This window comes from Gasterosteus aculeatus, chromosome 16 (genome assembly GCF_964276395.1).
Source record: "Gasterosteus aculeatus chromosome 16, fGasAcu3.hap1.1, whole genome shotgun sequence".
Taxonomy (NCBI): Eukaryota; Metazoa; Chordata; class Actinopteri; order Perciformes; family Gasterosteidae; genus Gasterosteus; species Gasterosteus aculeatus.
In genome coordinates this window covers 20,376,939-20,404,267 of record NC_135704.1, presented here as the reverse complement: position 1 = coordinate 20,404,267, position 27,329 = coordinate 20,376,939, and the positions used below count along the sequence as shown (strand labels likewise).

Below are 27,329 nucleotides of genomic sequence, written 5' to 3'. Positions count from 1 at the left end.
TCACGCTTTACCCGCCCGACTGGTTCTAGTTATTTTGCTTCATTTGTATCCTGTTTTATTCACGCCGGAAAGGTGGCGTGGCTTATCTGTTACTTGTATAATTTCCGCTATCCACCATGGAAATAAATAAGCACTATTTCTGCTCGTTTTTTTGTGTGAATTACAGCGTAACTGACTAAACTACGACTGCAGAAGGATCGGGCATTTAGGAGCGGGGACAAAGACTTGACAGAGTCAAAATCCAAGTTCAGCAAGGCGGTGGGAGATGCTAAACGACTGTATTCTGAAAGAAGTTCTCGGCAAGTGACTCTGCTTCGGTTTGGAGAGGCTTTAAATACCTCACAAACTACAAGTCAAAAACCCCTCACTCCATGAATGACCTTCGCCTGGCAGACAAGCTGAACGGGTTCTACTGCAGATTTGATGGTCAATGTCCTGATTCCATCCCCCACAGCTGTTGTGGTGGATCTAAATAGGTTGTGTCTCTTGTTTGGACACAACTAACTTACAGGCGTTCAGTCTCAGTTGTGTGTGTGTGTCTCTCCGGTGAGCGGCAGTTTCATGAAGTTTATTAACCATTTGGCAGCAGGACGGCTCTGGCGAAAAAGCGATTTATTTGCTTCGTTCCTTTTGCTTTTTCACGTCCTTCGCGCCCTCCCAGCCGTCCGTTAAAAAGTTGCTTCCCCCACGACCAGTCGCGTCTGCATCGACTTTGCATGGAATCTACTCACGTGAATAATTCTCTTCGCTTTTGGTATGAATGCAGCATTAGTGTTGAGGAAATGAGTCTGTTAGCTAATGTTGGTTAGCTAGCTAACATTAGCTTCTTCATTAACTGGATGCTTAGATTATGTTCTTGCCATCATAATTATGTGATGGAAAGTTGGTTCACCATGAACCATTACATGTTTCTAAAAAGTAACAATTTGTTGACAAGTAGCAGGTCAATAGATTTTCTCACTAGTGTCGAAAGAAATCTTTTGTAACATGTCATGAGATTTGTTATGAGCTATTATCAACATTTAACACTTCTCTAACAGGTCAATGGATTTGTTGTGAACAGGTTGATATCACCTTAGAGTTCGTAACCATAATTTTAGATTTCTGTCAACATACTGCAAATACACACTAACTGGACTACAGTTTATTAATACATGAAGCACAGGCAAACACTGGTTCAACAAACAGCGGGTCTAAAAGACTGTGCTTCTCAGATTAAATGCTCATGATTCAGATAATTTCAGCTACAACACTTATAGGAAAACACAGTACCAGATCAACACTGTTTAGACTTGAACGTTTACAACATTCTGAGCCGATGAACATCAACAAACAAAAAGGTAAATCACTAAATTAATCTGTAAAAACAACTGTGATGAATACAAAACACAAGCTATAACATTCAGTCCAGGACAATAAAAACGGTTAGGAATAATGAATCCAAATCTACATAATCACACAGCTTAATCAAAGGATGGGCCAATATTTCAATAATTAAGGAACTTCTACAGTAATAATTATTTGGGAAGTCATAACTTATTTTTTCTGTTCTTCTATTCTTTCAAAGATCATAATTTTCTTAATCAGCATCATGAGACATGCATGAGCTACGGTTTGTCTGCTCTGCCAACTCATTCATTCCTCGGGCTCTGCCTTTTCTAGGCTTTGTTCTTGTGGACACAGTCCTGTACATTCATCCATTCATATATTTCACTGCTTATAACTGATGCATCCAATTACATTGGTTTATTTAGGGTTGTTAAAAATAAATTGCTGCTTCTTTGTTTGTCTCCCTGCTTTTCCTGCCCTGATTTGGGCTGTGACAATACAGTTGAGGGTAAATTGTGCTTTTGTAAGGAAAGATTCTAACTGAATAAGGTTACAACCTGAATTTGTTTGTCTTTAATCTTTATATTTTCTTTGGTACATGAACATATATTTGGTTTTATTTTATCAGTCCCAACTGTTCATGTATTTATTTTCCTGATGGGATACAATATCCAGATGATGAATGGTGCCCATTCTATATATTATTTCAAGATTAAAGCACAGGAGTTCCACATGAAATATAATAACCGTGGAGGAAATATAAGTTGCTGAGCTGAGCAGGGATAGATTTTATCATGAAAAGGAACTGTACAAAGATAATTCATCACATCAATCTTTTCTCAGATTTAGGTGAAATACAATCACCTTTAAGACAATATTGTTGTTTCAATCTTGCTATCTCAAAATTGGGAGATATAAATCTCAGATATTATTACGTTTTACAATAACGCATTTTGCTGGATTAAAAAGGGTGAAATGTTCTAATTATTTCCCCAAACTTGTGATTTATTAATACATTTTCCATAAAACATGGATCAAAATCTGTTACCTGAATAAACCCTGAACATTTCTAGATTAAAGTAATTATCATCCAAATCCTGTTAATTGCAGATAACCTATATTCACCTTTAATTTTACTTATCAAATTAATCATTTAATGAATTAAAATGGTAATTAAAAAGTTTATTAAATTTAACGTTTCATATTTTAGTTGTCACTATGGAATTCTGTCTGCTACCAGGAACAATCTCCTGGAGAAAAAGCAGTTTGCCAGGTTAGCGTCTTAGCTGCTGGCCACAAGACCACTGCGACCTTAACGACACTAAATTGAAGAAGCTTTAACTGGATTCAACTTGAAGTTCCGTTTTCAGAGCTGCTCTCCTCCAGGAAAGTTCTTTTAATAACATCCACGTTGTACAATATCAATATATCAACACTTAACTTATCAAATGTAATTTTTAACTCCATCAACTTGTTAGTCAACGAATCACCCTTAATTAACTAGGTCAGAAAAAACTGACTTGGAGAAGATTGAGACAAGGAAATAAGCACTTAATATCTGTTAAGGTGGAATGGCTGTTAAGGTAAGAGGGCTGTCAAGGTGGAATGACCGTTACAGTGAAACGGCTGCCACGGTGGAAGAGCTTTTAAGGTGAAACGGCAGTTACAGTGGAACAGCTGTACAGGTTGAACGGCTGTTCAGGTGGAAAATCGTAGAAACAAGGAGTCTGGTTCCAGTAAAGGCAGAGTGGTGAGAGCAGGAGAGTTCAAAAAGTCCACAGAAAAGGAAACTCATCGGCTCTTGTCTGCCACCTTCGGAGACAGGAATTTATACACTTTTATTAATACAGCATGATGTAAACAAAGCTCTGTTCCTTCAACAGAACATGCTGAACATATAAACTAACGTCAAGAAGCATAACTGCCATATCTTAAACAGATTTTTAAAAAACAGGTAGCATTTAAATTGAAGTAATAATAACAGAGACCCTCTCTAATCTAGTTCCACTACCCGGGTAACTATCGATCATGTAAATAATCCTGTAATTAAAAAGCTCTTTTATTTTAATTTCAATAGTACGTGTGGCCATATGCCTGGATGTTTAACCATTTTTTTGCACTTCACAGACTGATGTAGCGTACAAATAGTTTGATTGATTTTAGTGCCACGCCATGTGTAGATGACAGGTTTGCTTCTTTTTGGTGATTAACGTGGTTGCTGTGGTTGTGACTCACCTGTAGCTTACTTGATTTGGCTCTGATGGGGTTGTTGTTGGGGTGGTTGGTGTGGGGAATGGTGACGTGGATTAGACCTCACCCCCCCTCCTCGAATGGTCGGTCTGATGGATGGAGAGGCGGATGGGTGCTGATGATGCTGATGTCCAGCTCTGATTGGCTTGGCTAAAGGAAGACAGGTGAAAGGTGACTTTCAGACAGGTACCAGATTCAGTCCCTGACCTATTAATAAGTTGATGGATTCTCCTCAGAAAATCTGAACTCATCTGGGAAACAACACCATTAAAAACCTGAAAAACGTTCAGAGGATGAATCCTTGACATTTAAAAACCATTAATCTAGCACTCCCAACAAGTTTGTTCTGAAGATAACTCATTCGTAGGTTCAGTTAGTTGTGGGCTTCAACAAACATTTACTCACCGATCTGTGCAGAGTGCACTCTCCTGGAGACATTCTTGGTCCGAACAGCCTCTTTGATCCGGTCCACTTCCTGTTGATAGCGTTTACGGTCCCTCACAATCGACTCCTTGGCTTCTCTCAGGGCAGCTTCCATAACTTTTACTCGTTCCGCTGATGCCCGCAGACGCTTCTCTAGCTTAGGTAACTCGCAGCGAAGGTCTGCATTGTCCCGTACAAGCTGAAGGATGGGATAGGTTTAAATTTACTAACTCATTTGGGCGTATGCGGCATCTCTATCAAACACCAGGCTGGAATTACAGTTTATATTGTTTCGTCGGATTTCTAAAAATAATTTTTTCAGTATAGGGAAACTTCCTCACTTATTAGAAAAAATGTTTTTGTCTTGAATTTTGAGGAATCGTAGATTTAAGGATCCACTGTTTAAAAATGGATTGGTTGTGTGTGTGATAGAAAATCTGGACCCATTGTCATTGTCAACTCTATTGGGTCAAGATATATAGTTAGCAATAGCGACCAAGGTGAAGAGGTCTGAAAGCTACCTATGGTGTAATAGCTTACCTGTTTGTGGACCTTGCTGAGCTGCTCCAGGTTATTTTCTAAGAAAATAATCCTTTGTCTCTGAGCCATACTACCGCCAGCCTCGTCGCAATCATTCTCTGAACTCTGAACAGGAAACAGAAAAAAATCAAAGCTCAAATCTCATGTTCATGTTCGCCACTTGACACACACCCATCAAACATCCCGGTCTTGAAGTTTAACTTCCTAAATTTGAGAATATGATCATCCATCTGATCTATGTCCGCCCCAGCAGTAATGTGGCACGCCCATCTTCTTCCCTCACTCCTGCTATGCCGCTCTCTTCTATCATGGCATCCATGGCTAAAAAACACAAGAGGTAAAGCTCTAGTGGCTAACTGAACAATAATGCAACGTGTCTTTGACAACGAGTTTATAGTTCAGGCTCGTTCAGGTTTATAGTTTTATTCATGTCCCAGTAATGCACATTACTGTGCTTCTTCCTTAAAAGCTCTGTGATTTCTCTCCTCACAGATAATGTTCATATGTTTTACAGGTTTTGTTATTGGCAGATTTAACACTTAGTATTACAGACAGACAGTTTTTTTTACGTTCTTGACTCGAGTGCTGAGGTCTTGGATGAAGACTTTACGGAGGGTGGTCAGCGTCTGCAGCTCTTTGGCCTATTGGATGAAAAACATTAACTCAGCTTATCACAGATGTTCCACTTCTCCAGTCAAGATTTACTAAATATATTTTGAAGTAAATGATAATCCACCTACCACAGTCTCCTCTAGACCCTTCAGGTCCTCTTTGGCTTGTTCTCTTTTCTCATTCAGGAACCTTAAACATAGTTCAACAACTGGTATGTGGTAGAAAACTAACTGATGTTCATCCAAAAGCAGCAGAGATGCTTGTTGAGTCTAAATAAGCACAAGTGGACAAACTTACAGTAGTTTTTGAAGTTTCTGGCCTTTGTTCTGATCCTCGGCTTTAAGTTTGTCAAAATCAGACCGAAGCTTCTGGTTCTCCAGCTGCAATGCCTGATTCACACTAAATTAATACATAAAGCACATTTATTCATACTTTAGTACTGCCACCACATTTACACAGCCTCAAAAGTTAAAAGTAAATTTAAAATCATTAATTAATCAATGTAAAAGAACAACAAAAATGAGGATGAAAAGTTTTTGTCAATTAAAAACAAAAATAAAATAAGTAAAGAGAAGGAAAAGTTTTGACATAATAATGAAGTGCAAAAATCAATGCTGCTATACACATGTGTTTAAAAAAGAGAGAAAATTAAAATACAATTGTTTTACTTTAATTAAAATCACATCAGCTGCTGATCATGGGTTAAAACGGTTATGATAATCAGTCACTGCCACTTATTATAATCAATAACTTACTCTTTGAGTTGGTCAACATTTTTATGCTTCTGCTCGATCTCGTCACGTAGGCCACTCAACTGTTTGTGATGAACTTCTCTGTGGTTCTCCATCTGTTCCTCCAGAGTTCTCTACAGAAAGAAGCAAAGTTAAGTTACAGATTGCTTCAAAAGATACTGTCAGTAGAAAAGCAAATTTTGAAATCTCTGAAGGCTACCAAGCTCTAACAGCGATAGAAGGCCAGAAAACTCACACTGACATAAATACATGTTTTTGCATTTCATTAATAAAATGTTATTTTCATGAGGAGCAAAGTGGTGTAGTGGTAAACACTGTTTCATCTCAGCCAGAGGGTTTTCTCCAGTTTCTTCGGCTTCCTCCCACCGTCCATAAACATGCAGCTTGGGTTAAATGAGGACTCTAAACTTAAGGCCTGGGTGTGAGTGTACATGGTTGCTTGTCTCCCTGTGTCATTTCTGTGAACGCTTGGCAAACTTCTCCTTATGTCATCTATATGCCGTGTATAGAATAGAGCTCTTCAGTTATAAATGAATGTTCAATCAATCAATATTCATCAGTAGATCATTATGTTGAGTTCAACGTCTGAATAGGCCCCTTGTAGAAAATGAGTCTTTTAAATAAAATGTTGCCTGTAACATAACATTTGTATCATTGTAAAGTCATATTTTTGTTTTGATCAGGAAAACATTGATGATGATTGATACCTTCATCTCAACAGCATCTTTCAGTCTGCTCATATGTTCTTTCTCTTTGTCCATCACCGTCACTTCGTGCATTTGACCTGACACACAGACGGGTAATGTGAACAGACATGCAATAAGTGAGCAGTGTTTCCTCTAATGATGGAAATGTTGTCTAACCTTGAGCGTTGAGTTTGGCGACCTCCTCCACCAGACCGTCCTGACTCTCTTCCAGCTTCCTCTTCTTCTGCTCCATCCTGTGCAGGTCGTCTGTCAGAGACGCAATCTTCGCCCGGAGCTGTACCAAGCACAAATAACATGTATTCGGAGTAATGGTAATCTCAATATATTGTAATATATTATAATGCATTAATTTATCCATTAAAAGGCTAAACTCCTGAATGTTTATGTCCCCAGTGTTTTGATTCAAACTAGTGTGGAATTTGAATGTATTCTATTACCTGTGCAACAAGGAGTTGACAGCTGTTGAGCTCCTTTTCATTAGCCTCCATCTTGCAGATGTTCTCCGTCAGGTTGATTTCCAGCTGTCTACTGCGGTTCACCAGAGATTTTACCTCGGACTTCATTTTACTAATGTAGAGACGAGCTGTGGTAAACTCTTCCTCCAACACACCACTCGTCTCCGTCATCTGAAGAGACAGAGCGATACTGACGTGAAACTGTCAGTCCGCACTTCATCCAGAGCTATATATGTCTTTGGAAACTTCACTGGATTTGTTTGGTTGGGAAGCTGACCAGCGGTTTACTTCATAGACATTTGCAAAACAAACAATTAGTTGAGAAAATAAGCATCAGTTTAGTTAATGCTTAAACATATGAAATCGGGTAAAGAACCTCCACTTTAGCATGTTTAGTAAGATTATTATTTAAGTAAGATTACTATACTTGCACGCAGTGGATGATTTATTACATTACATTACAATACATTTAATTTAGCTGACGCTGTTATCCAAAGCGACTTACGTTACATTTTTGACCCATGGCTTTTTACATTTTTGCCCAGAGAGCGATTAGGGGTTAAGTGTCTTGCTCAGGGACACTTTGATTTGGGACATGGGGCAGCCGGGACTCGAACCAGCAACCTTGCGGTTGCGCACCCTCTCTGCCTCTGCGCCACGACGACCCACATATATTTATATTATCCTTTAATTTCACATATTACAAAGAAAACATTGAATGTAAAATGAGTATGATTTCTGAACGGGTGGAAGAAGAGTTGTAGTCTTACGGCTTTGAGGTCAGTAGTTCCGAGAACGCTGCCAATATCACTGAGGTCTCTCAGCAGCAGACTGAGAATATCTGCTGACCTCTTCTTATGATGAGAACTGACCTCATTCAGGGTGGCCAGGTCCCTCTGAACTGCCTCCAGACTAACCTGAAACACAGGATTGTTAGGGTTAGCTCACTGGTAGAGGTGGTACCTTCTAAACAAAGTAAGCAACACCTCTCTCTGACCCCCTCCCCCTCCCACGCCTGACGTCTTTCCTTTCAACTAAAGACATTTAAGACAATTGAAAAGTAATAAAAGACCCTCCCACCCTAACCTATCTAACGAACCTATCAATCAACTGTCCAAACATCCTACCAATCTCACACACTACAGTCCTACTATCCTACCCTTACATCTGAACATCCTACCACTCTCATACCCTAAAGTCCCATCATCCTACCCTTACTTCTGAACATGCTACCATTCTACCAATCTCACACCCTACCAGTTACCATAAAATGACCAGGCACCATAGCTTATTCATGTGAACTCACAGTTTTGCGTACTAGCTCCTCATTCAGCTGATCATTGCAGCGGTTCTTGTTCTCCACTTCTTGGCTCTTGTGGTCGTAGTTGACGGCAAGCTCCTCCAGCGCCTGCAACACCTCCTTTACCTCCTCTTTGGCCGAGTCACATTCCCTGTGCAGCCGGGACAGTTCCTCCTGCACACGCTCATATTCCTGGCGGCTCAACACCAACATCTGAACGGATTATGAAGAGGTACATTGATGCATTTATTCCCAAACTGCTCAGGGCAGCAAAGAGGCAGAGAGAGAGGGAACTTTAATATTAGAAGTAAATTTACTTGAAATATTCTTACAAAATGTAATAAAACTGGTATGTGGATGAGTTTAGTGATATGTTATTTATTTTAGAAATACATTTTATATTATAATGCAATTAACAACAACCCCTGTAGAGCGCACACTGAGGGCCCTGTCGGGTCTCTTAAAGGGGGCCGTGCCAGGAAAGGTTTCAGAACCACTGCACTAATGGTGTTATGGGTCAGCTGCCGTTTCTCCCCATCCTGTGTGTCTGTCTGTGCTGGCCTTTTGTGGCCATTCATCCTGCTCAGTTCCCACACAGCTGATCCACATTCCACGATTCACCCCTGCAGTATTTAGACCCGGGGCTGTTCACCTCTCTAGGGCCAGATCGTTACACACCCCTACTGGTAACTTGGCTCTGTATCCTGGCTCGCCAAACTCTGATTGTTCCTGTGGTTCTCTCTGTCTAACCCTGGTTCCTCTGTGCAGATCCCGCTGTCCCCGTTCCTACCTGCCGTACCGCCTGCCTCATGACGCTCCGACATCCCCACCTGCATCACCGGGATTCCCCTGTGGAGCTCGGGCCCCATTCCCACACACCCCGGGCTCAGGCTTGGCTATTCCCCTGCAGTTGAGTCTTTGCGCTCATTAAATTACATTTACTGATTGTCTGTGTCCTGTGTGGAATCTGTGTGCTGCGTCGTATACACAGTCCTAACAGATGGATTGTTAGATGAAGCACTAAGGACATTTCAGACTCACCTCGTCCTGATCAATAAGCTGCTGTTTTAGTTCCTCTGCAGTCTGACTCTGATGGTTGATCTCATCATCCTAAAACACGAGTCAGCTGATTTTTAATCACAGAATAAAAAGGTCACAGACAGTAGGACAGGTAAGACAGCTTGTCCACTGGCTGATGTTACATTTAAGGCTCACCTTGGGGTTCAACTAGTTGTACGACTAAGAGTCATTTTTATAGTCTAGATGACAAGACAGGTTGGACTCACCTTGTCGTCCAGCTGGTGGTACAAGTCGCTGATAAGCGCCTCGTACTGCGTCTTCTGTTCGTCTGACAGTGGGAGAGGGGGTGGGGCCAAGCTGTCCATCACCACTGTTGTCTCACTGTTGCTCTTCTTGTTTCTGCTGCTTAGCTGCTCCTCCACAGGTACAGAATCCCCTAGGAGGTTAGGAGTCAGACAATATCCGTCCAATCACAGCTCAACATATAAATCTAAACACACATCTCATCTCCAGGCTGATGAACAGGGTCTGAAGCTGCATTCAGACCCCTCAGTCATTGCAGTGGGACCTGCAAACCTGCAGGTGAACCACACATCATACAGCAAAGTGCCACTTTGGCCAATTAAACTTATATACTTATATTATACTCATACTCAGCTAACAGTGGTGGTCGACGACACTCTAATTCTACTGTTTACCTTTCCTCCAGCGTTTCAGCTCGTTCTCTTGCTTCTGTATCATGATATTGAGGCTCCGGTTCTTCTCCTTCTCTTTCTCGTACTTCTTCTTCCACTCCTCGGCAGTCAGCTCCAGGTTCATAGACACTGTGTTCTTTATGGTTTTAGCTCTAAAACACAAAATCAGATTGCTGTTTGAACAATAACAGGTGGATGGATGTTTAGAGGCGTTGTGAGAGATGATGGAGATGAATGGTGAAGGGTAACTGTCATCAAGTACTAATACAAAAAGTCACGGAAAAGAAACTGATATCTGTTCTTCAGTGATGCCAGGGATCATTTAGTGAAGAATAAAAAACCCAACTATGCACGACGCTTCTAAGATGAACTAGATCACCATCCACATAGCTGGATAAGTGTATGCACTCTGCAGTTTCCACACATGCAGTGAACCCATGTTTCCTATGGTGTGTACTAGGTCACAAAAAATGCCAGAAACAAAAGGAAGTAGCATGCAATATAATGTTACCAACCAAAACTATCCTGTTGAACTGCAATTCGATGACTATATATTAAACTTCTAACAGATTCTGCTCATTTCAGTAAGATTTCAATAAAAGCAGGAGAAACAATTAACATACATCACAGTTAGATAGTGTGTCAAAAACACAAAATGTCTGGGAATCAATCTGCATGTAAAATAGTGCAGAGCATAAGGGGGGTTCAGCCTGTAGGGAGAGTGAATGTCCATAGTTTCAGATAATGACAGCTTCTCAATGAGACTCAATCTGGATATGTGGGTCCCTCAGCTGTGTTCCCGTACCTCTGTCCAAACATGAGGGTGGACTTGGTTTCAGCCTCATTGTACACAGAAGGAGAGCAGCAGATGATGATGGTGGTTCTACAGTTTCCTCCCAGAGAGTCCTGCAGAATCCGAGTCATCTTACTGTCTCTGTACGGGACGTGGGTTTTCTATAAAAAGGATGTGAGAAGAAGTGTCTGTGTGTATTTCATCTTTCTAACATTAGAAGCATTCTCAATGAGAACTCACGGTTCCTTCACTCAGAGCAGAGATCACGTTTCCCAGAGCTGAAAGAGACTTGTTGATGTTCTTGGCTTCGTCCAACACAGAACCTTCTGCTCCAGTTTTACTAACCTGAGCAAAAACACCATCGTCTTCATATTCATTATCACTGACACAGTGTCTAATCATTTCATCAACAATAGATATTCACATATCTGTGTTTGTTCTTGATTACGGAGTTACATATCTCATTAGATGTAGTTAGCTCACCGCTGGATGTGTTTCATGTTAAGTATTAAATGTCAAAAGATCAATAAATACGTTTAACGTGTGATGGAGCACAATGACCTTCTCACTGCCGGCAAGATCAACCAAGTAAAGTTTCCCCGACAGTTTCAGCTCTGTCTCCATGTTTTCCTGCTTGATGTTGATCAGAAAAATACTGTGACTACGAGAGCTGTGCTCGTTCATGTCTGCAGGAGCAACCAAAAGAAACTACGTTATACATTTATTTAGGTACCAGGTGCACAACAGGAGCTTCTCAGATTGTCCGTAAAAGTGCTCAATTAATTACAGGTAGCAGGCTTTGTTGTAATGTTAATGTGTTGTTAATAATAGTAGCAGCAACTGTGGTAGTTATGGTTGTAGTAGTAATATTAGAGGTAGTAGTTGTAGTGGTAGAATTAGAGACTCACTAGTGACGGCGACATGTCTGTTTGCTTTTCCTTCGTCGATGACGTCCATCACTTCATCAGGACTAGAAACAAAGCGCTCTGTGCAGCCCTGAAGGGAAATACACAAAGTGTTGTGATTGTACTGATACTGCAGAACTCATATTGAAGTACTGATACTGTAATACTAATACTGTTAGAAACTGCATGCAATTTTCCCTCCTTCCCATAGGAAGCAAAAAAGTGGTGGGTCACTTCCCACACCATAAATAGAGGCCTAGTTGAACCCAACTTCCTGTTTGTATCATGACGTGTGGGCTGGATTCGAATTGTCAAATTTGCTTAGAAAGGTTCCTAACGGAGTGAAATTACCCGGAAGTAGTGTAAGTGGCTGCCATGATAAGAGCGGTTTGAATTCTGTAATGCTAAGCAAAGGCGCTTCAATGCCCTCCTACTTAGCCCCTTAGAATACGAATCACTGGACCATCCTTTACGAAAGAAAAGGAGTTAATTCCGTCCCACAATTTCTTGGGGTGGCCATAGTGACATATTATTCGTCCGTTTTAGAATTATCTATCATGACCGAGAAATGTAAATAGATCATGAGTAACTGTTGGCATGAGTAACTGTTGGCATAACTAACTAACATAACTAAATAAAGTTTTTTTGAAAAATCTCTCACTCGTCTCTTTCTAGAATAAATCTCATTAATGAGACCACTAATTCAGGTTCTTCCCTGGAGTTTTGGTGCTTTCTCGCCCCGTTCCGTAGATTGTAGTCCCGTCTGGACCCGGCCCTGCTGATACCTACCGCTTCTAAATTTGTAATTTGCGATTTGGGGTTATGTAAATGAGTGGAATTGCAACGAGTGAAATTGTAGTTTTGCTGCTGCACAATGACGTCACTAACATCCGTTCGCCGTCGCATCATAACTACATAGCTTAGTGAAAGTGGAGTCCGATAACTCTTTCCTAACTAATCACCTCAGTAAAATGGTTTGGTAAAAAAAATGGCAAATTGAATGAAACCTTGTTTCCTGTTGGTTTTGTGGCTCCAGTCGAACATTAAATCATTAATTGTTGTGACATGTGACTGCCATAGTAGTCAGGGCTCATATTGTAGTACTGGTACTGTAGAGCTCATACTGTAGTACTAATACTGTAGTTGCAACAACATCGCTTAAGTATTAAAGAATAGATACCTTCACAAAGGGAACCCTGTTTTTGTCCTCGTGAACTGACAGGTTTGTCTTTGACACTGAAACATGAATCACATCAATGATTATCACCATCAAGTGTTTGTGTAAATATATAGATCGTTAAATATTATCGTTACCGTCCAGCAAGTCTCTGATTTTATCCAGATATATTTCGAAATAAGAGACCTGCACAGAAGACAGACATGTTTCATTATGTAGGAATACATATTCATAATATAATATATTTACAATATCATATTTATCATGATTTCCACAAGCTTAAGAGAATATCCGCAATAATATCTGTCATTTTTAACAACAGAAAACATTGATCAAAACGCACTGTCTATTATTAGTCTTCATTTTAATGACTGAATTTAATATATATAAATATATATATATCATTTTCAGGAAAATGGCCAAACTTAATTTTGACCAAACATCTTTAACTCCATTAATTCTTACTCCATTAATTCCTAATTCTAAGGTTGTAAAAATGATTGATATTAGTATTAATGCCCTGACTGAGAGTATTGAGGTTATTGCTGTGTGGACACGAGCAGTTGGTGACCATTCATTTACTTAGACAGCAGACTGTCAGTGAAAGGCCTCACTAGCTTCTGATGCTGAGTCGCTGCACGGCAGCTGATCACAGATCAGATGTGACTTCTTACAGACAGATTATGGTGTAAATATTTAAATAACCAAACTAAGTGCAATATAAGAGAAAAGTAAACTAGGGAGTCCCTGAGGTCTAAAAAGACATTTTAAATATTTACCAAGTTAATTCAAGAGCTGAGACTGAAACATATTTATAATTTTGAACCATCTTACACTTGATTGATTTTACAGTGTTCATTTATGGTGATTATTTATTACTTATTTATTATATTCATTTTTAAGTTTACAACTGGACCAATATATATAATACACCATACAAATGTAAACAATAAAGAGTTGGTTTCATGTGACTGATGATGTGACTCACCTTAATGTGAAACTCCAGGTTTTCGTCCATGGAGTAGATGTGGTCAAAGATGTCTCTGGAGATACGAGGGATGATTCCCATCAAATGTGGGTCGTGCAGGATACCCTAAAATCATGTTTTCACATGAATGCAAATAACAGTATTTTAATGATATTAAAAATATTTAAACAGAAGACTTGATGAGTTTAGGGGTTCAAGTCAAGGTTATATACTGTAAATATAGGTATGTATGCAACAGTCAGATGACCTCCATGGTGTGTGTCTTTCCTGATGCCGTCTGACCGTAAGCAAAGATGGTTCCGTTATATCCTCCTAGCACATCTGCAACACAAGCAGCATAGACATATTGGTATTTATATTTTCCTTCTTTATTTTTAATACATTTGAAAAAGATTCGATCAAGCTTTTTTCACTTTGTCCTTATGTGGAGGAAAAAAAAAATATTTAATCCATTTTGGAATAAGACTGTAGCATATTAAAATGTGGAAAAAGTGAAGCCCTCACAATACTTCCCGGATACACTGTATATATATATATATATATATATATATATATATATATATATATATATATATATATATTCATCTTGTGTATAAATACAATCATGTATACATATATTATGGTAAGAATAAGTATAAAGGCTTGATAATCAGTTGAACTGACCATTAACAATTTGTCTGGCGCAGGTGTCGTAGACCTGAACCTGCTCAGTGTTTGGAGGAAGAACTCGGTCAAACACATACGGCTTCCCCTGAAACAAAGGAAACACACCGCCGAATTAAAAGCCTCTGTATGAACCAGGTTCTCCTGTAACAAATGAAACAATGAAAGCCTCTAGATGAAAAGAAAACCCTCTATCGAATTGTACTTAAGGCCTACAGAGAACTTAACTGCTCATAACACTGATGAAGTTGAATAAATAACAATGTTCTGTCATTATGAACTATCTAGGTATTAGTTATACAGAGACCTGATACTTTATAATACATATTATTAGAAGACATCTTTCTTTAACTGAATCACATCAGGATACGGGGAAGGCAGGACTCAAACGGAGAGTTTTGGGAAAACAAAAGACTTTAATAGTCCAAAAATCAAAAGGCCAAGGGGAAACACACAGGCGAGGATCAGGAACTCACAGGGTAGGCCATTCAACTGTTAACAATGACGCGACCAGGGACAAGAGACACACATGGCTTGAGGTGATTGGACACAGGTGGAAACAATCAGACAATCACAGGGGATGACAGGACAAGGCAGGAAGTGAAGTTACCCAGGGACACAAGAGGCAGAAAACTACAAAATAAGACAGGAAACAAACCCAAACCGTGACAAATCATGTTTGTTTTATTAGAGTTCCATTTTTAAGAACGGCAGATACCGCCTGATGGTGATTGGCTCACCAATAGGGGCCAAAGGAAAGGCCAAAATGAACGAGTTTAAGCCGCAACAGTAGGTGTTGGTAAAATGTATAGGCTCATTTTAAGTGCCTCATCGCTCTAATCAACCAGATAGTATTTCTTTAAATGTGTCTACTGGCAGTAGGCTTCAAGGAAAGGATCATCCAATGAGATCTTGCTGGCGAAAATAATTATCTCAACACTTTCATCATTACATTACATTACAGGTCATTTAGCTGACGCTTTTATCCAAAGCGACTTACATTATACTTTAAACCCATGGCTTTACATTTTGCCCAGGGAGCAATTAGGGGTTAGGTGTCTTGCTCAGGGACACTTCAGCTTGAGACATGGGGCAGCTGGGACTCAAACCAACAACCTTGCGGTTCCCAGCACACCCGCTCTACCCCCTGCACCACGACAACCCCATGTATCATATGTATGTGTATACATGCATGTGTAGATGACACTAGAACTAGGAGTTTTAGTATGTGTGTGTGTGAATCCTTGTATGAGCAGATCAGTATCTATGTATTATACATAATCAGAAATTTTATCAATTGAAGCAGTGAAACATGGAACATCCAGAAGTTAATTAAGCGTCAAATAAACAAAAAGAACTTTATCAAGAGCAGACATGCAGTGGCTTTCCAGATGTTCTCTGCATTGCCAAATCAACATTACCCTTTCCTAAAGTCTTTGTGCTTTCCCTCCCCACTTGCTTCTGTGGATGGTAGTTCTATCTCACGGCGGTTGTCCCTACAGTGGTCCTGCCGTACACCTGGCTTACTACTTGCAATTATTTGAATCATCTCTGTAATAGGAATTGAATATATTGTACATCTTTTACATTGTTCATTCTGTACACATGACATCCATTGTAGTCTGTCCATCCTGGGAGTAGGATACCTCCTCTGACGTTCTCCCTAAGGTTTCTTCCCTTTTTTCTCCATGGAAGGGTTTTTTCATTTTTTGGGGAGTTTTTCCTGTGCAGATATGAGGGTTTAGGGGCAGAGGATGTGGCATTTGTACAGACTGTAAAGCCCTCTGCGGCAAATTTGTAATTTGCGATTTTGGGCTGTACAAAAACAAAAATTAATTGAATTGCAAAACTGTACAGACATGTACGGTATGAGAGACTGTGTGAGAGACAGTTTGAGAGAGAGTGCGTGTGAGACAGTGTGAGTGACAGTCTGTGGGACAGTGTGTGACACAGTCTGTGAGACAGTCGATGCTCAGTTGCGGCCTGTGGTGTTCATCACGTAACGTTACGGCTCCAGAAGGTCTTCTTGTAAATAAATGATTCCTTGTCTTCAGCATTGACAGCGCTCGTACAGGAAGTGATGTCATAACGGATCTTTGTGATCTCGGAGAACTCTCTCTATAAAACGTGAATCTAACTGATATCGCTTCTTTATCAATGAGGAAGAGAGCTGCCTTTTTTCCGAGGGAGAGGCGAATTAATCCAGCTAGCTCACATGAGCCTGTGCCAGAGAAGGTTCAAGTTTTTGAATGTGTTGCCATGGTGATTTTGCCAAACTTGCTTGGGGGAACCGAAAAGCCTGATTATTGAAACCGTATCCTGAAAATGATCCGGCTAACTCGGTTAGCCACATACGAGGAACGGGGCCCAGGGTTTCTTAACCTTTTTGACCTTGGGGCCCAAGTTTTCAAGTTTGAAGTCGCCCGGGTTGACAGAAAGTTTGACAGCCTGTGTTGCAGTGTGATGCTGGCCTGTCCACTTGCGTCTAAGACCTGCTTCACCAGAGCACACTTAAATATTAGCACAGACCTCTCAGCCGCTCCGTTCGAGGCTGGATGATACGGTGGAACCAGCGTTTGTTTTATTATATTCTTGGCCAGAAACTGTTTGAAGTCTGAGGAGGCGAACTGAGGCCCATTATCCGACACAACCTCTTCCAGAAGACCATGTGCAGCAAAGAGGTTGCGCAACACCTCTATGGTTCGGCTTGATGTGGTGGAGGTCATGTGAAAAACCTCCAGCGATTTTGAATGGCTGTCCACCACCCCTAAGAAACATTGTCCTTATGAATCCTCTGCCAGACTCTGACAGGCCACCGCCAGGGATGGAGCCGCGCTACAGCAGACCCCTTTTGCACAGCTTGGCCCACTGCACAGTTGTGGACCATGTCCTCAATCTCACCGTCCAACCCGGGCCACCATAAATAGCTGCGGGCTAAGGCCTTCATTTTGCAGATGTCTGGGTGTTCATGGTGCAGGTCTTTAAGAATCCGTTGTCGGTGTATTTGAGGCACCACTACTCTGAGCCCCCACAAAACACAACCCTGGTCTGCGGACAGCTCATGTGTCCTGACAAAGTATGGTTTCAGGCTTTCATCGTTTGTGTACTTGGGCCATCCATTCATTCAATTCAATTCAATTCATTTTATTTTGTATAGCCCAGAATCGCAAATTACAAATTTGCCTCAGAGGGCTTTACAGTCTGTACACATACAACATCCTCTGCCCCGAAACCCACCATCGGCACAGGAAAAACTCCCCAAAAAATGAAAAAACCCTTACAAGAGGGAAAAAAGGGAAGAAACCTTAGGGAGAACGTCAGAGGAGGGATCCCACTCCCGGGATGGACAGACTACAATGGATGCCATGTGTACAGAATGAACAATGTATAATACATGCAATTCCTATGACAGAAATGATTCAAGTAATTGTGAGTAGTAAGCCAGGCGCACAGCAGGACCACTGCAGGGGCAACCACCATCAGATAGAACCACCATCCACAGAATCCTGTGGGGAGGGAGAGCACAGAGATTTTAGGAGAGGGTAATGTCGGTTTATGAGTAAAGTAATATGATTAATATCTAAAATAATGATGATGATGGCAGCAGCAGGCGTCAGCATGGCCACGGTAGGTGTCAGGACCAGGGTCCCGAAGGAACCACAATCTACGGAGACCTGATAGGGGCGAAAGCACAAAAAAACTCCCGGAAAGAAGCTGAATTAGTCATGTGCATTAATAAAACTTGAATTATGGTAGAACGAGAGCGTGAGAGAGGAGCTTGGTGTGTCCTAAGAAGTCCCCCGGCATTCTAAGCCTATAGCAGCTTAACTAAGGGCCGGTCCGGACTAACCTGAGCCAGCCCTAACTATAGGCAGAATCAAAGAGGAACGTTTTAAGTTTTACTTTAAAAGAGCTGACCGAATCTGCCCCCCGGACTGAAAGTGGAACCTGGTTCCCCAAAAGAGCTTGATAACTGAAGGCTCTGGCCCCCAGCCTACTTTTTAAAACCATAGGAACAACAAGTAACCCAGCATCTATGGACCGAGCTGCCTTGTAGGGCAATAAGGTGTTACAAGCTCTTTAAGATACGACGGTGCCTCACCAGCAAGTGCCTTGTAGGTGAGGAGAAGTACCTTAAAATCTATTCTTGATTTAACAGGGAGCCAATGCAGAGAAGTTAATACAGGAGTGATATGAACCCTTTTCTTAGTTCTTGTTAATACACGTGCTGCAGCATTCTGAATCAACTGGAGAGGCTTAAGAGATTTACAAGAGCAGCCCGATAACAAAGAATTACAGTAGTCCAGTCTAGAAGTGAAAAACTCATGAACTAATTTTTCTGCATTACTTTATTTTTGATATGTTACGTAGATGAAAATAGGCAGTCCTTGAAGTCTTCTTTATATGCGAGTTGAAGGTCATATCCTGGTCGAAGAGAACTCCCAGATTCCTGACGGTGCTGCTGGGTACCAGAGCAATTCCATCCATAAAAACTGTATCCCGTGACAGCTGGCTTCGAAGGCGCTCTGGGCCTATCAGGATAACTTCTGTTTTTTCTGAGTTTAGCATCAGGAAGTTGCCGGTTATCCAAGTTTTGATGTCTCCAAGACATTCTTGAAGTCTAACTAGCTGGTCCGTCTCTTCTGGCTTGATCGATAGATACAGTTGAGTATCGTCTGCATAACAATGGAAGTTTATGCGGTGTTTCCTGATAAGATCGCCCAAAGGAAGCATATAGAGGGTAAATAAAATCGGTCCAAGTACAGAACCTTGTGGGACTCCGTGACCAACATTGGTGGTCTTTGAGGATTCACCGTTTACAAGCACAAACTGGGATCGATCCGATAAGTAGGATTTAAACCAGCTGAGTGCAGTTCCTTTGATACCAATTAAATGTTCTAGTCTCTGCAACAGGATACAATGGTCTATGGTATCAAATGCGGCACTGAGGTCCAGCAAGACAAGAAAAGAGATGAGTCCTTGGTCCGATGCAAGTAGAAGATCATTCGGAATTTTCACCAGTGCTGTTTCTGTACTGTGATGCGCTCGAAATCCTGACTGGAAATCCTCGAACAAAGCATTGTTTTGTAGAAAGTCACATAATTGATTTGCGACGGATTTCTCAAGGATCTTAGAGAGGAAGGGAAGATTAGAGATAGGTCTGTAGTTAGCCAACACCTTTGGAGCAAGAGTAGGTTTCTTAAGAAGAGGTTTAATTACAGCTACCTTGAAGGACTGTGGTACATGTCCTGTCAACAAAGACAGATTCATAATATCTAATAAGGATGTGCTAACTAAAGGAAAAACTTCCTTAAGCAGCTTGGTCGGAATCGGATCCAAGAGACAGGTAGAAGATTTAGACTTTGAAAATAAAGAAGTCAGTTGATCAAGGTTGATGGAAGAGAAGGCATCCAAACAGGCATCAGGGCCCACTGCTGCATGGTGTGGCTCCAAACTTTACTCAGCAACGGATCCCTGCTGGGGCCTACTTTGATATCCTGAGCTGATATGGGCAGATCTTCCACATGTGAGAAGTAGAAAATGTTGGATTCCTGTGCAGTCTTGTCTGACTCAGTCACAGGAAGTCTGGACATGGCATCCGCATTAAAGTGGTCCGCCGACTTGTACTCTAGCTCATAACTGTAAGCCATCAGGATCAAGCCCCAACGCTGCATGCGCAAGGCTGCCAACATAGGCACCGCTGACTTTGGTCCCAGTATAGCCAGTAAGGGCTTGTGATCCGTGAAGAGAGTAAATTTGCGTCCACATAGGTACTTGTGGAATTTTCTCCATTTACTCCATAGATGATTGCTAGCGCTTCTTTTTCTATTTGTACATACTTTTTCTCTGCATCCGTCAGAGTGGGCGAGGCGAACGCAATCGGTCTCTCTACACCATTGTCCATCACATGCGAAATGACTGCAACTACCCCGTAGGGCGATGCGTCACATACTAATCTCAACGGCTTCTTTGTGTCATAATGAACCAGGACAGTGCTGCTCAGTAAAATTTATTTTCCTTTCTTGAAGGCTTCCTCACATGCCGGTGTCCAGCTCCACTTTTCCTCCCTTTTTAGCAGAGCATGCAATGGCTGTAACACACTGGACAAGCTCTTCAGAAAACGGCCATAATAGTTCAATAGTCCCAAATAAGACCGCAACTCTGAGACATTTGTAGGCTTTGGAGCATTCACGGTTGCCTCCACTTTTTGCTGTGTGGGGTGTAGGCCTTCGTGGTCTATCTGATGCCCCAAATACTCCACACTCCTCCTCTGCAAAAATCTGCATTTGGCCAACTTTGCTCTCAAGCCATAACGCGCCAGACAGCCCAACACAGCTTCCAGTCTTTCCAAGTGCAGGCCTTTTGTGTTGGCTGTGATTAAGATGTCATCCAAAAAACAAGTCACTCCTTCTTGGCCTTGCAGAACTTGATCCATCACTGATTGAAAAAGTGATGGTGCGCTGGCAACCCCATAGCTAAGGCGATGGTAGCGGTACAGTCCTCTGTGGGTATTTATGGTTAAATACCATTCAGAATCTTTATCTAATCTTAATTGCTGGTAAGCATGGGCGAGATCTAACTTTGAGAACCATTTCCCGGGCGAGATCTAACTTTGAGAACCATTTCCCCCCCAGCTAGGTTGCAAATAAATCCTCAGCGTTGTATGTCTCTACTTCCAATTGGCTATTTATCGTGACCTTGTAGTCCCCACAGATGCGGATGGATTTATTAGCCTTTGGTACCACAACAAACCCCCATTGACTTTGATCAACTTTGGAAATAATTCCCTCTTTTCCAACCTATCCAGTTCTTTTTCTACAGCCTCTCACAGTAAATATGGCACAGGGGGGGCTTTGCAAAAAACTGGCTGGGCTCCAGGCTGCATTCTTATGGGTTAGGGTTCCCTGGGTACCTGTGAGTGGCGCTGAAGCAGTGCTTGCAATTCCAGGTCGCCATGCTTAGTTTCAGTTCCCAGCGTGAAGATGTTTTTTCCAATCCTGCTTCAGCTTCTCTAACCAATTTCGGCCAAAGAGAGCAGGCCTATTTCCTTTCACTATGATGAGAGGCAATGTCTCTTTCTGATCACCATACTGCACTGGGACCTGAACATAGCCAAGAAGGGGAATTGTTTCTCCTGAGTACGCTTTTAATCTGATGTTGGACTTTTCAATGGGTAAATATGGGAATTTCTTCCGGTGCAAAACTTCTGATGCGATAGACACTGCCGCACCTGTATCCATCTGCATGCTAATGTCCTCATCACCCACTTTTACTTTAATGCCTCCATCCCCACTGGATGCCATGTAGACTGTAAAGACTCCGAATTGGTCATCTTCTCCAACTACACTCGGATCCTCAGTGTCCACATACTGAGCCCTGGTGGTCTGTCTCTTATTCCGACATGCTCTGGAAATATGCCCTGTCATTTTTGAATCGGCACTCCTGGGGTGAGTGTCTTCCTCCCCCACAACGGTAGCATCTCTGCTCACTGTCCGGCTTCTGATCAAATTTTTGGGTTGGGCTCTCATTTCCACTTCTAAACTGCCACTTTCCGTTGCTTACAAACTTTGATTTGGATCCTTCATTTACAGCTGCATTCTGTGATTTTCCTAAGATTTCCAGAGAATTCTTGGATGCCATTTACATTGCCAATGCTATCTCACATGCTCGTGCAAATGTTAGGTCTTTCTCTGCTAGCAATTTTCTTTGAATTGACTCGGAGGCCAATCCACTCAAAAGACAATCTCTTAAAGCTTTATCCAAATGAGCTCCATACTCACAATCCTTCAACGACTGCCGTATCGCCACTAAGTATCAGTTACTGATTCTCCTTCCTTTTGATCACGTTTCTGAAAATGGAACCTCTCCGCAATGACCAAGGGCTTCGCCTGATAATGTGACTTTAATGCGTCAGTCAACACTCCATACGTCAATCCCGAGGGCTGGTTCGGCATTACCAAGTTTTTCAGCAGTCCATAGGTTTCTGGCCCAATGCAAGGTAAAAATACACTGACCTTCTTTTCCTCAGTAATATCGTTTGCTTGTAGCCAGATTTCAAATCTCTCCAGGTAGGTTACAGTCCTCCCGCGACTCCTTAAACTCGTCCACTCGTCCGATTAGCGCCATTTCCTTTGTCTTGCCGTTCGGGAAAATCCTCGCGTTTCCTTCACATTTCCCCGCGTTGAATCCTTCCACTGCAGACCGGTCATCCTCGTCACCAATTGGATATATCGGTGGGTTGTAATAAGCACCGAAAACGATGGCGGGTATCCCGGAACTTATTTATTCAGGACTGCCAGAATGCATCAGCCTGCTTGCAACTCTCCCGCTCCGGAACTCAACAACTTACGCTTACATAGTCATGTGACTCTTAGAACAAATCACAACGCAGATAACCCTCTACATGAAAAACCCAGTCTATTACAAAGTCGAAATTATGAGATAAAACGTTGTCAAAACACAAATGACCTCTCTGTAACTGTACTGGACCGTAGATGACAACCAGCTACAACCGTATTTTAACAGGGTGGAAGAGACAGTCAGTGTCACCAACACGTCTAACATAATAAACTTATTGCAGGGGTCTGAAGTCTCACGCAATGACCGTGGGACACACACATTTCAACTATAGTTCACATGCCACATTGTGAGAAGATGGCGTTAAACCGTCTCAGCCACCGTACGCTCATTACGAAGCAACATAGACGCACGAACAGAGGTGACAGGTGGAGGCTTTTGATACAACTGCTCAGTGCAAGTGAAGGATGCAGCACATGGCAGGTGTAGGAAAACCCGCAGGACAGACACAAGAGAGAAAAACTGGTCATGAAACCAAAAAATAAAGAGGAGACAAAGAGAAAGAAAAGTCCACTTATAAGAATAATGTATTGCACCGATTGTAGGACGGTTAAGGGGTCTCTTTTGTAGTTGGGACACGCAATTTCACAGTGGAAACAATAAAGGACCATCAAGTTTCCGTTGGCCATGTCAAAAGCATTGTTACTAAACGGACAAAGACAACAAATTGTCTTTATTTTGCATGGAAACTGTTGATTTAGTATATAGTAACTATATAAATACGTATAAGTATACAAATAAGGGTAATTTTTGTCATTTGAGAGGTCTAATAGAAGAATTTTGCGAGTGCTTGAACAAAAGTGTCTCCCCTACATCTCTGTTGGTACAGTAATAAAGGATACTGTATTTGTATGTTTTTTTGGATGCAAAAGTGGGTTAGGGTTAGTCAATGAAGCTTCCAACAAAATAGCCATTTGCTTTCAGCTGGTCAAAAAGGGTCCATCCAAAACTTGGCGCATTCACTTCTCAGCATGCACCACCAACACTCTATGCTTTGATTGCCAGTACTTGCAACTAAAGTCAAAACACTCAAAGTTTCCTCACGTGATTGGCACGCCATAGAGGAAACTTTTGCATTACTGTAAGGTGGGTATTCTCAGTACCGTGATCTAACCTGACTTTTTGCAGACATCCATTGTTTAGTATCACAGCAATAATACAAGGGTCATTGTTGGTCTATGCAACCACTGATACTGATACCCATCAATATGCCATACCTGGTTTGGCCCACGGCTGACATAAATACGGTGTCTTAAACGGTTACGGGCACGCAGATCTACCTCATTGCCCACCATCTGTCACATCAATTGGCGCTCAATTTCTCTGTAATTATCCCGGCCAGCCAACATTCCCAGTGCATCCATCTGTAGCCATGTTGCTTGCCCAACGTTTGTGGCTGTTGTTGAATGAAGGACGCAACCTCTGCTTCATCGGTCTTGTTTCGTCTGTGCTAAAGATGTTTTTGTAGCTTTCTTTCTTTGGTCCGAGGCTTAGTTTGATACCATATAATTCCAACAAAACGGGTTAGGGTTAAAATTTGTGAATCCACGTCTAAAATAGTTTTAATTGGAGGTGTCCATCTTGATCTGCTGAGCTTTATCTCACGATCAACGAGTGAAGTTTTTGTAAACTCTTTACTTCATCTGATTCACTGGATATATGTGAGCAAGGAAGCTGTGATGAAGCTGTGATGCAGCTCTGATACGCCCCGCCCTCATTCAGGCTAAACTATATGAGATACTCATAATTATGATTTAGCTAAATCAAAATGAGGAGATAGCAAAGTCAGAATTATGAGATACTATAAAATTATTATGACTTACAGGATCTTTTTTCCAGTGGCGTAAATGTGCTTCAATAGTTTTCCACATTATTATTCTATTCAGTCAATGTTTATTATGTTTAACTTTTGAACAAACATCAACATCAACTGGCATATTACAGCTTGTATTACCTTTATTTCACATGATATCATACACATACATGCACATATACATATCTGTATGTACATGTGTATATGCATGACAATCATGATCCTTTGTTTCTGTTTCCATCTCTATATGTGTATGAGATATTTTCTTTTTCATGATTCTACTGACCGAACAACGGCCCTGTTTCCTGCGGTCACTCACCGACACCACCACCGTCTCCTCGCCGTTAAATTTGGGGATGTATTTGTCTCCTCGGCTCCGTTCCGCGTCGTTCAGCGGTCTGAAGCGACACATCACCTTCACCCCACACACCCCGCACCCCGCCGCGTCCTCCATCACTCCGGTAAACACGAGCCACGGGGCGCACCGACCGCTTCTTTCGCTCCTCACGGTTCTAATACACCGGACCGGAGAAACTCGACTACCGGAGACAAGGCCAACAGAGCCCCTCGGTTAGAGAATCAGATGACCGGTTATTTCTTCCCGTTAGATCACCGTCGCTCCTTTACGGTGCCGACCGACTGAACACTCCCTCCTCCTACCCTGGACCACCGAGCCGCAGGGCATTCTGGGAGATGGTGTCCTCCCTGTTTATACAGGGATCAACTGATGGATTAATTTCAGTTTATGAAATATAAATATATATAAACATAAAATATAAATACATATACAAATATTATAGCAAAATAATATATTTAATGCATGTAAACATACATATAAATAAAAAATATATAGATTATAATAGTTTTATTAAATAATAAATATATATATATATTACATCACATTACATTAGATGTAATTTAGCTGACGCTTTTATCCAAAGCGACTAAGTACATTCAACCATAAGGATACAAACTCAGAAGAGGAAGAAACAAGAAAGTGCAATTTCATCAAATAAGCTAATATACAACCTGCTATAGATAAGAACCATTATAAGTCCAATGTAAGTGCTACAGTTAGTTAGTGTGTTAGTGGAGGTAGAGTCTGAAGAGGTGTGTCTTTAGTCTGAAGATGTGAAGGCTCTCTGTGGTCCTGATGTCATTAGAGAGCTCAGGACAGCAAAGAGTCGCGATCTTGTTGAGTGTTTTGCTCTCAGTGAGGAGGAACAAGCAGCGCACTCCGCTCGGCATCTGTAGGACTTGACCAGGTCCTGGATGTAGACTGGACCCGATCCATTCACAGCATGGTACGTGAGTACCAATGTTTTGAATTGGATGCTGGCAGCCACCGGTAGCCAGTATACATACAAACATATATATATATATATATATATATATATATACACATATATATACATATACATATATACATATATATACACATATATATATATATATATATATATATATATATATATACACATATATACACATATATATATATATATATATATATATATGCCTTTTACAAGGCATATACAACTGTTTTTTAACTGCGTTAATAGTTGATATGCTTATAGTTAGGGCTGGCTCAGGTTAGCTTGGACTAGCCCTAAGCTGCTATAGGCCTAGACTTCTGGTGGACTTCTTAGGACACACAATATTTGTACGTAGTATTTCTAATACTATTCAGATGCTAATCAAAGTTACATAACAATTACTCAAAAAGGCTAACTAAACTGTAGTTAAAAGACCCATCGTGTGCCCATTTTACATGTTGATGGTTCCTTTTATTCCTTTATTTTTAAACTAACCCATAGCATTATATTTTATTTTATTCCTCTTGCACTATGTTGTCTTGTCGTTCATTGTCGTACTGTCTGCTGTTATGCACCAACCACCAAGTCAAATTCCTTGAATGTCTGACATATTATGGCAATATTATGTTTGTATGTATGTTTGATTTTTGTGCTTTCTAGCCTCGCAGGTATCCGTGATTCCGTCTGGACCCTGGTACTGACTCATGCCTAGCCCGAACATAGCCCACATCGAACACCATCATAATTCTCATTACTATAAACATTAATGCGCATCACTTTGTTTCTTCCACAGAGTATTTGTGTTTTCTACCCCACAGGTTTCCATGGATAATGGTTATATCTGGACCCTGTTCCTGCCTCTTGCTGTGGCCCTGCAGACAACATCCAATGCTATAATTTTTTTATTTCTTTTAAAATATTAATGATATTACTATTACTGTCATCATAAACCAGCATTACCCTTTCCTAAAGTGGGTTAGTGTTGGTGATTTCCCTCCCCGCAGGCTTCTGTGGATGGTGGTTGTCCCTGCAGCGGTCCTGCCGTACACCTGCTTACAATATTTGAATCATTTCTGTCATATGAATTGAACATATTGTTTATTCTGTACACATGACATCCATTGTAGTGTGCCCATCCCGGGAGAGAGATCCCCGAATTGTTTTATTTTTATATACATATAAAAATGGGGTCCTCGTGGCGCAGGGGTTAGAGAAGGTGTGCTGGGAAGCACA

At 41.2% G+C, this 27,329-nt stretch overlaps 1 protein-coding gene across 1 annotated transcript; it reads right to left on the bottom strand.

Annotated features, from left to right (window-relative positions):
* Nucleotides 1–1,129: 1,129 nt before the first annotated feature.
* On the bottom strand, nucleotides 1,130–25,470 carry LOC120834019 (kinesin heavy chain). Its single transcript, XM_040201756.2, has 26 exons — nucleotides 25,100–25,470; nucleotides 14,610–14,697; nucleotides 14,194–14,267; nucleotides 13,947–14,051; nucleotides 13,096–13,144; nucleotides 12,962–13,017; nucleotides 11,785–11,872; nucleotides 11,438–11,562; nucleotides 11,117–11,221; nucleotides 10,889–11,037; nucleotides 10,087–10,235; nucleotides 9,655–9,824; nucleotides 9,410–9,478; nucleotides 8,375–8,581; nucleotides 7,839–7,985; nucleotides 7,051–7,239; nucleotides 6,770–6,887; nucleotides 6,614–6,690; nucleotides 5,910–6,019; nucleotides 5,452–5,553; nucleotides 5,283–5,343; nucleotides 5,112–5,183; nucleotides 4,543–4,647; nucleotides 3,985–4,201; nucleotides 3,565–3,729; nucleotides 1,130–3,141 (listed from the first exon to the last, which is right to left on the bottom strand). The coding sequence occupies exons 1-25, from the start codon at nucleotides 25,232–25,234 to the stop codon at nucleotides 3,572–3,574; spliced, it is 2,925 nt and encodes a 974-aa protein (XP_040057690.1). The 5' UTR covers nucleotides 25,235–25,470; the 3' UTR covers nucleotides 1,130–3,141; nucleotides 3,565–3,571.
* Between the last annotated feature and the right edge of the window lie 1,859 nt (nucleotides 25,471–27,329).

What these genes read in the sequence shown, in the direction of transcription:
- LOC120834019 (XM_040201756.2), bottom strand. Translation starts at nt 25,234, where the DNA reads ATGGAGGACGCGGCGGGGTGCGGGGTGTGTGGGGTGAAGGTGATGTGT. An exon ending in ACCTGGAGTTTCACATTAAG is followed by an intron (nt 13,145 to 13,946) that starts GTGAGTCACATC and finishes TCTTCTGTGCAG; the next exon opens with GTCTCTTATTTCGAAATATA. An exon ending in AAGATGCTGTTGAGATGAAG is followed by an intron (nt 6,020 to 6,613) that starts GTATCAATCATC and finishes TTCTTTCTGTAG; the next exon opens with AGAACTCTGGAGGAACAGAT.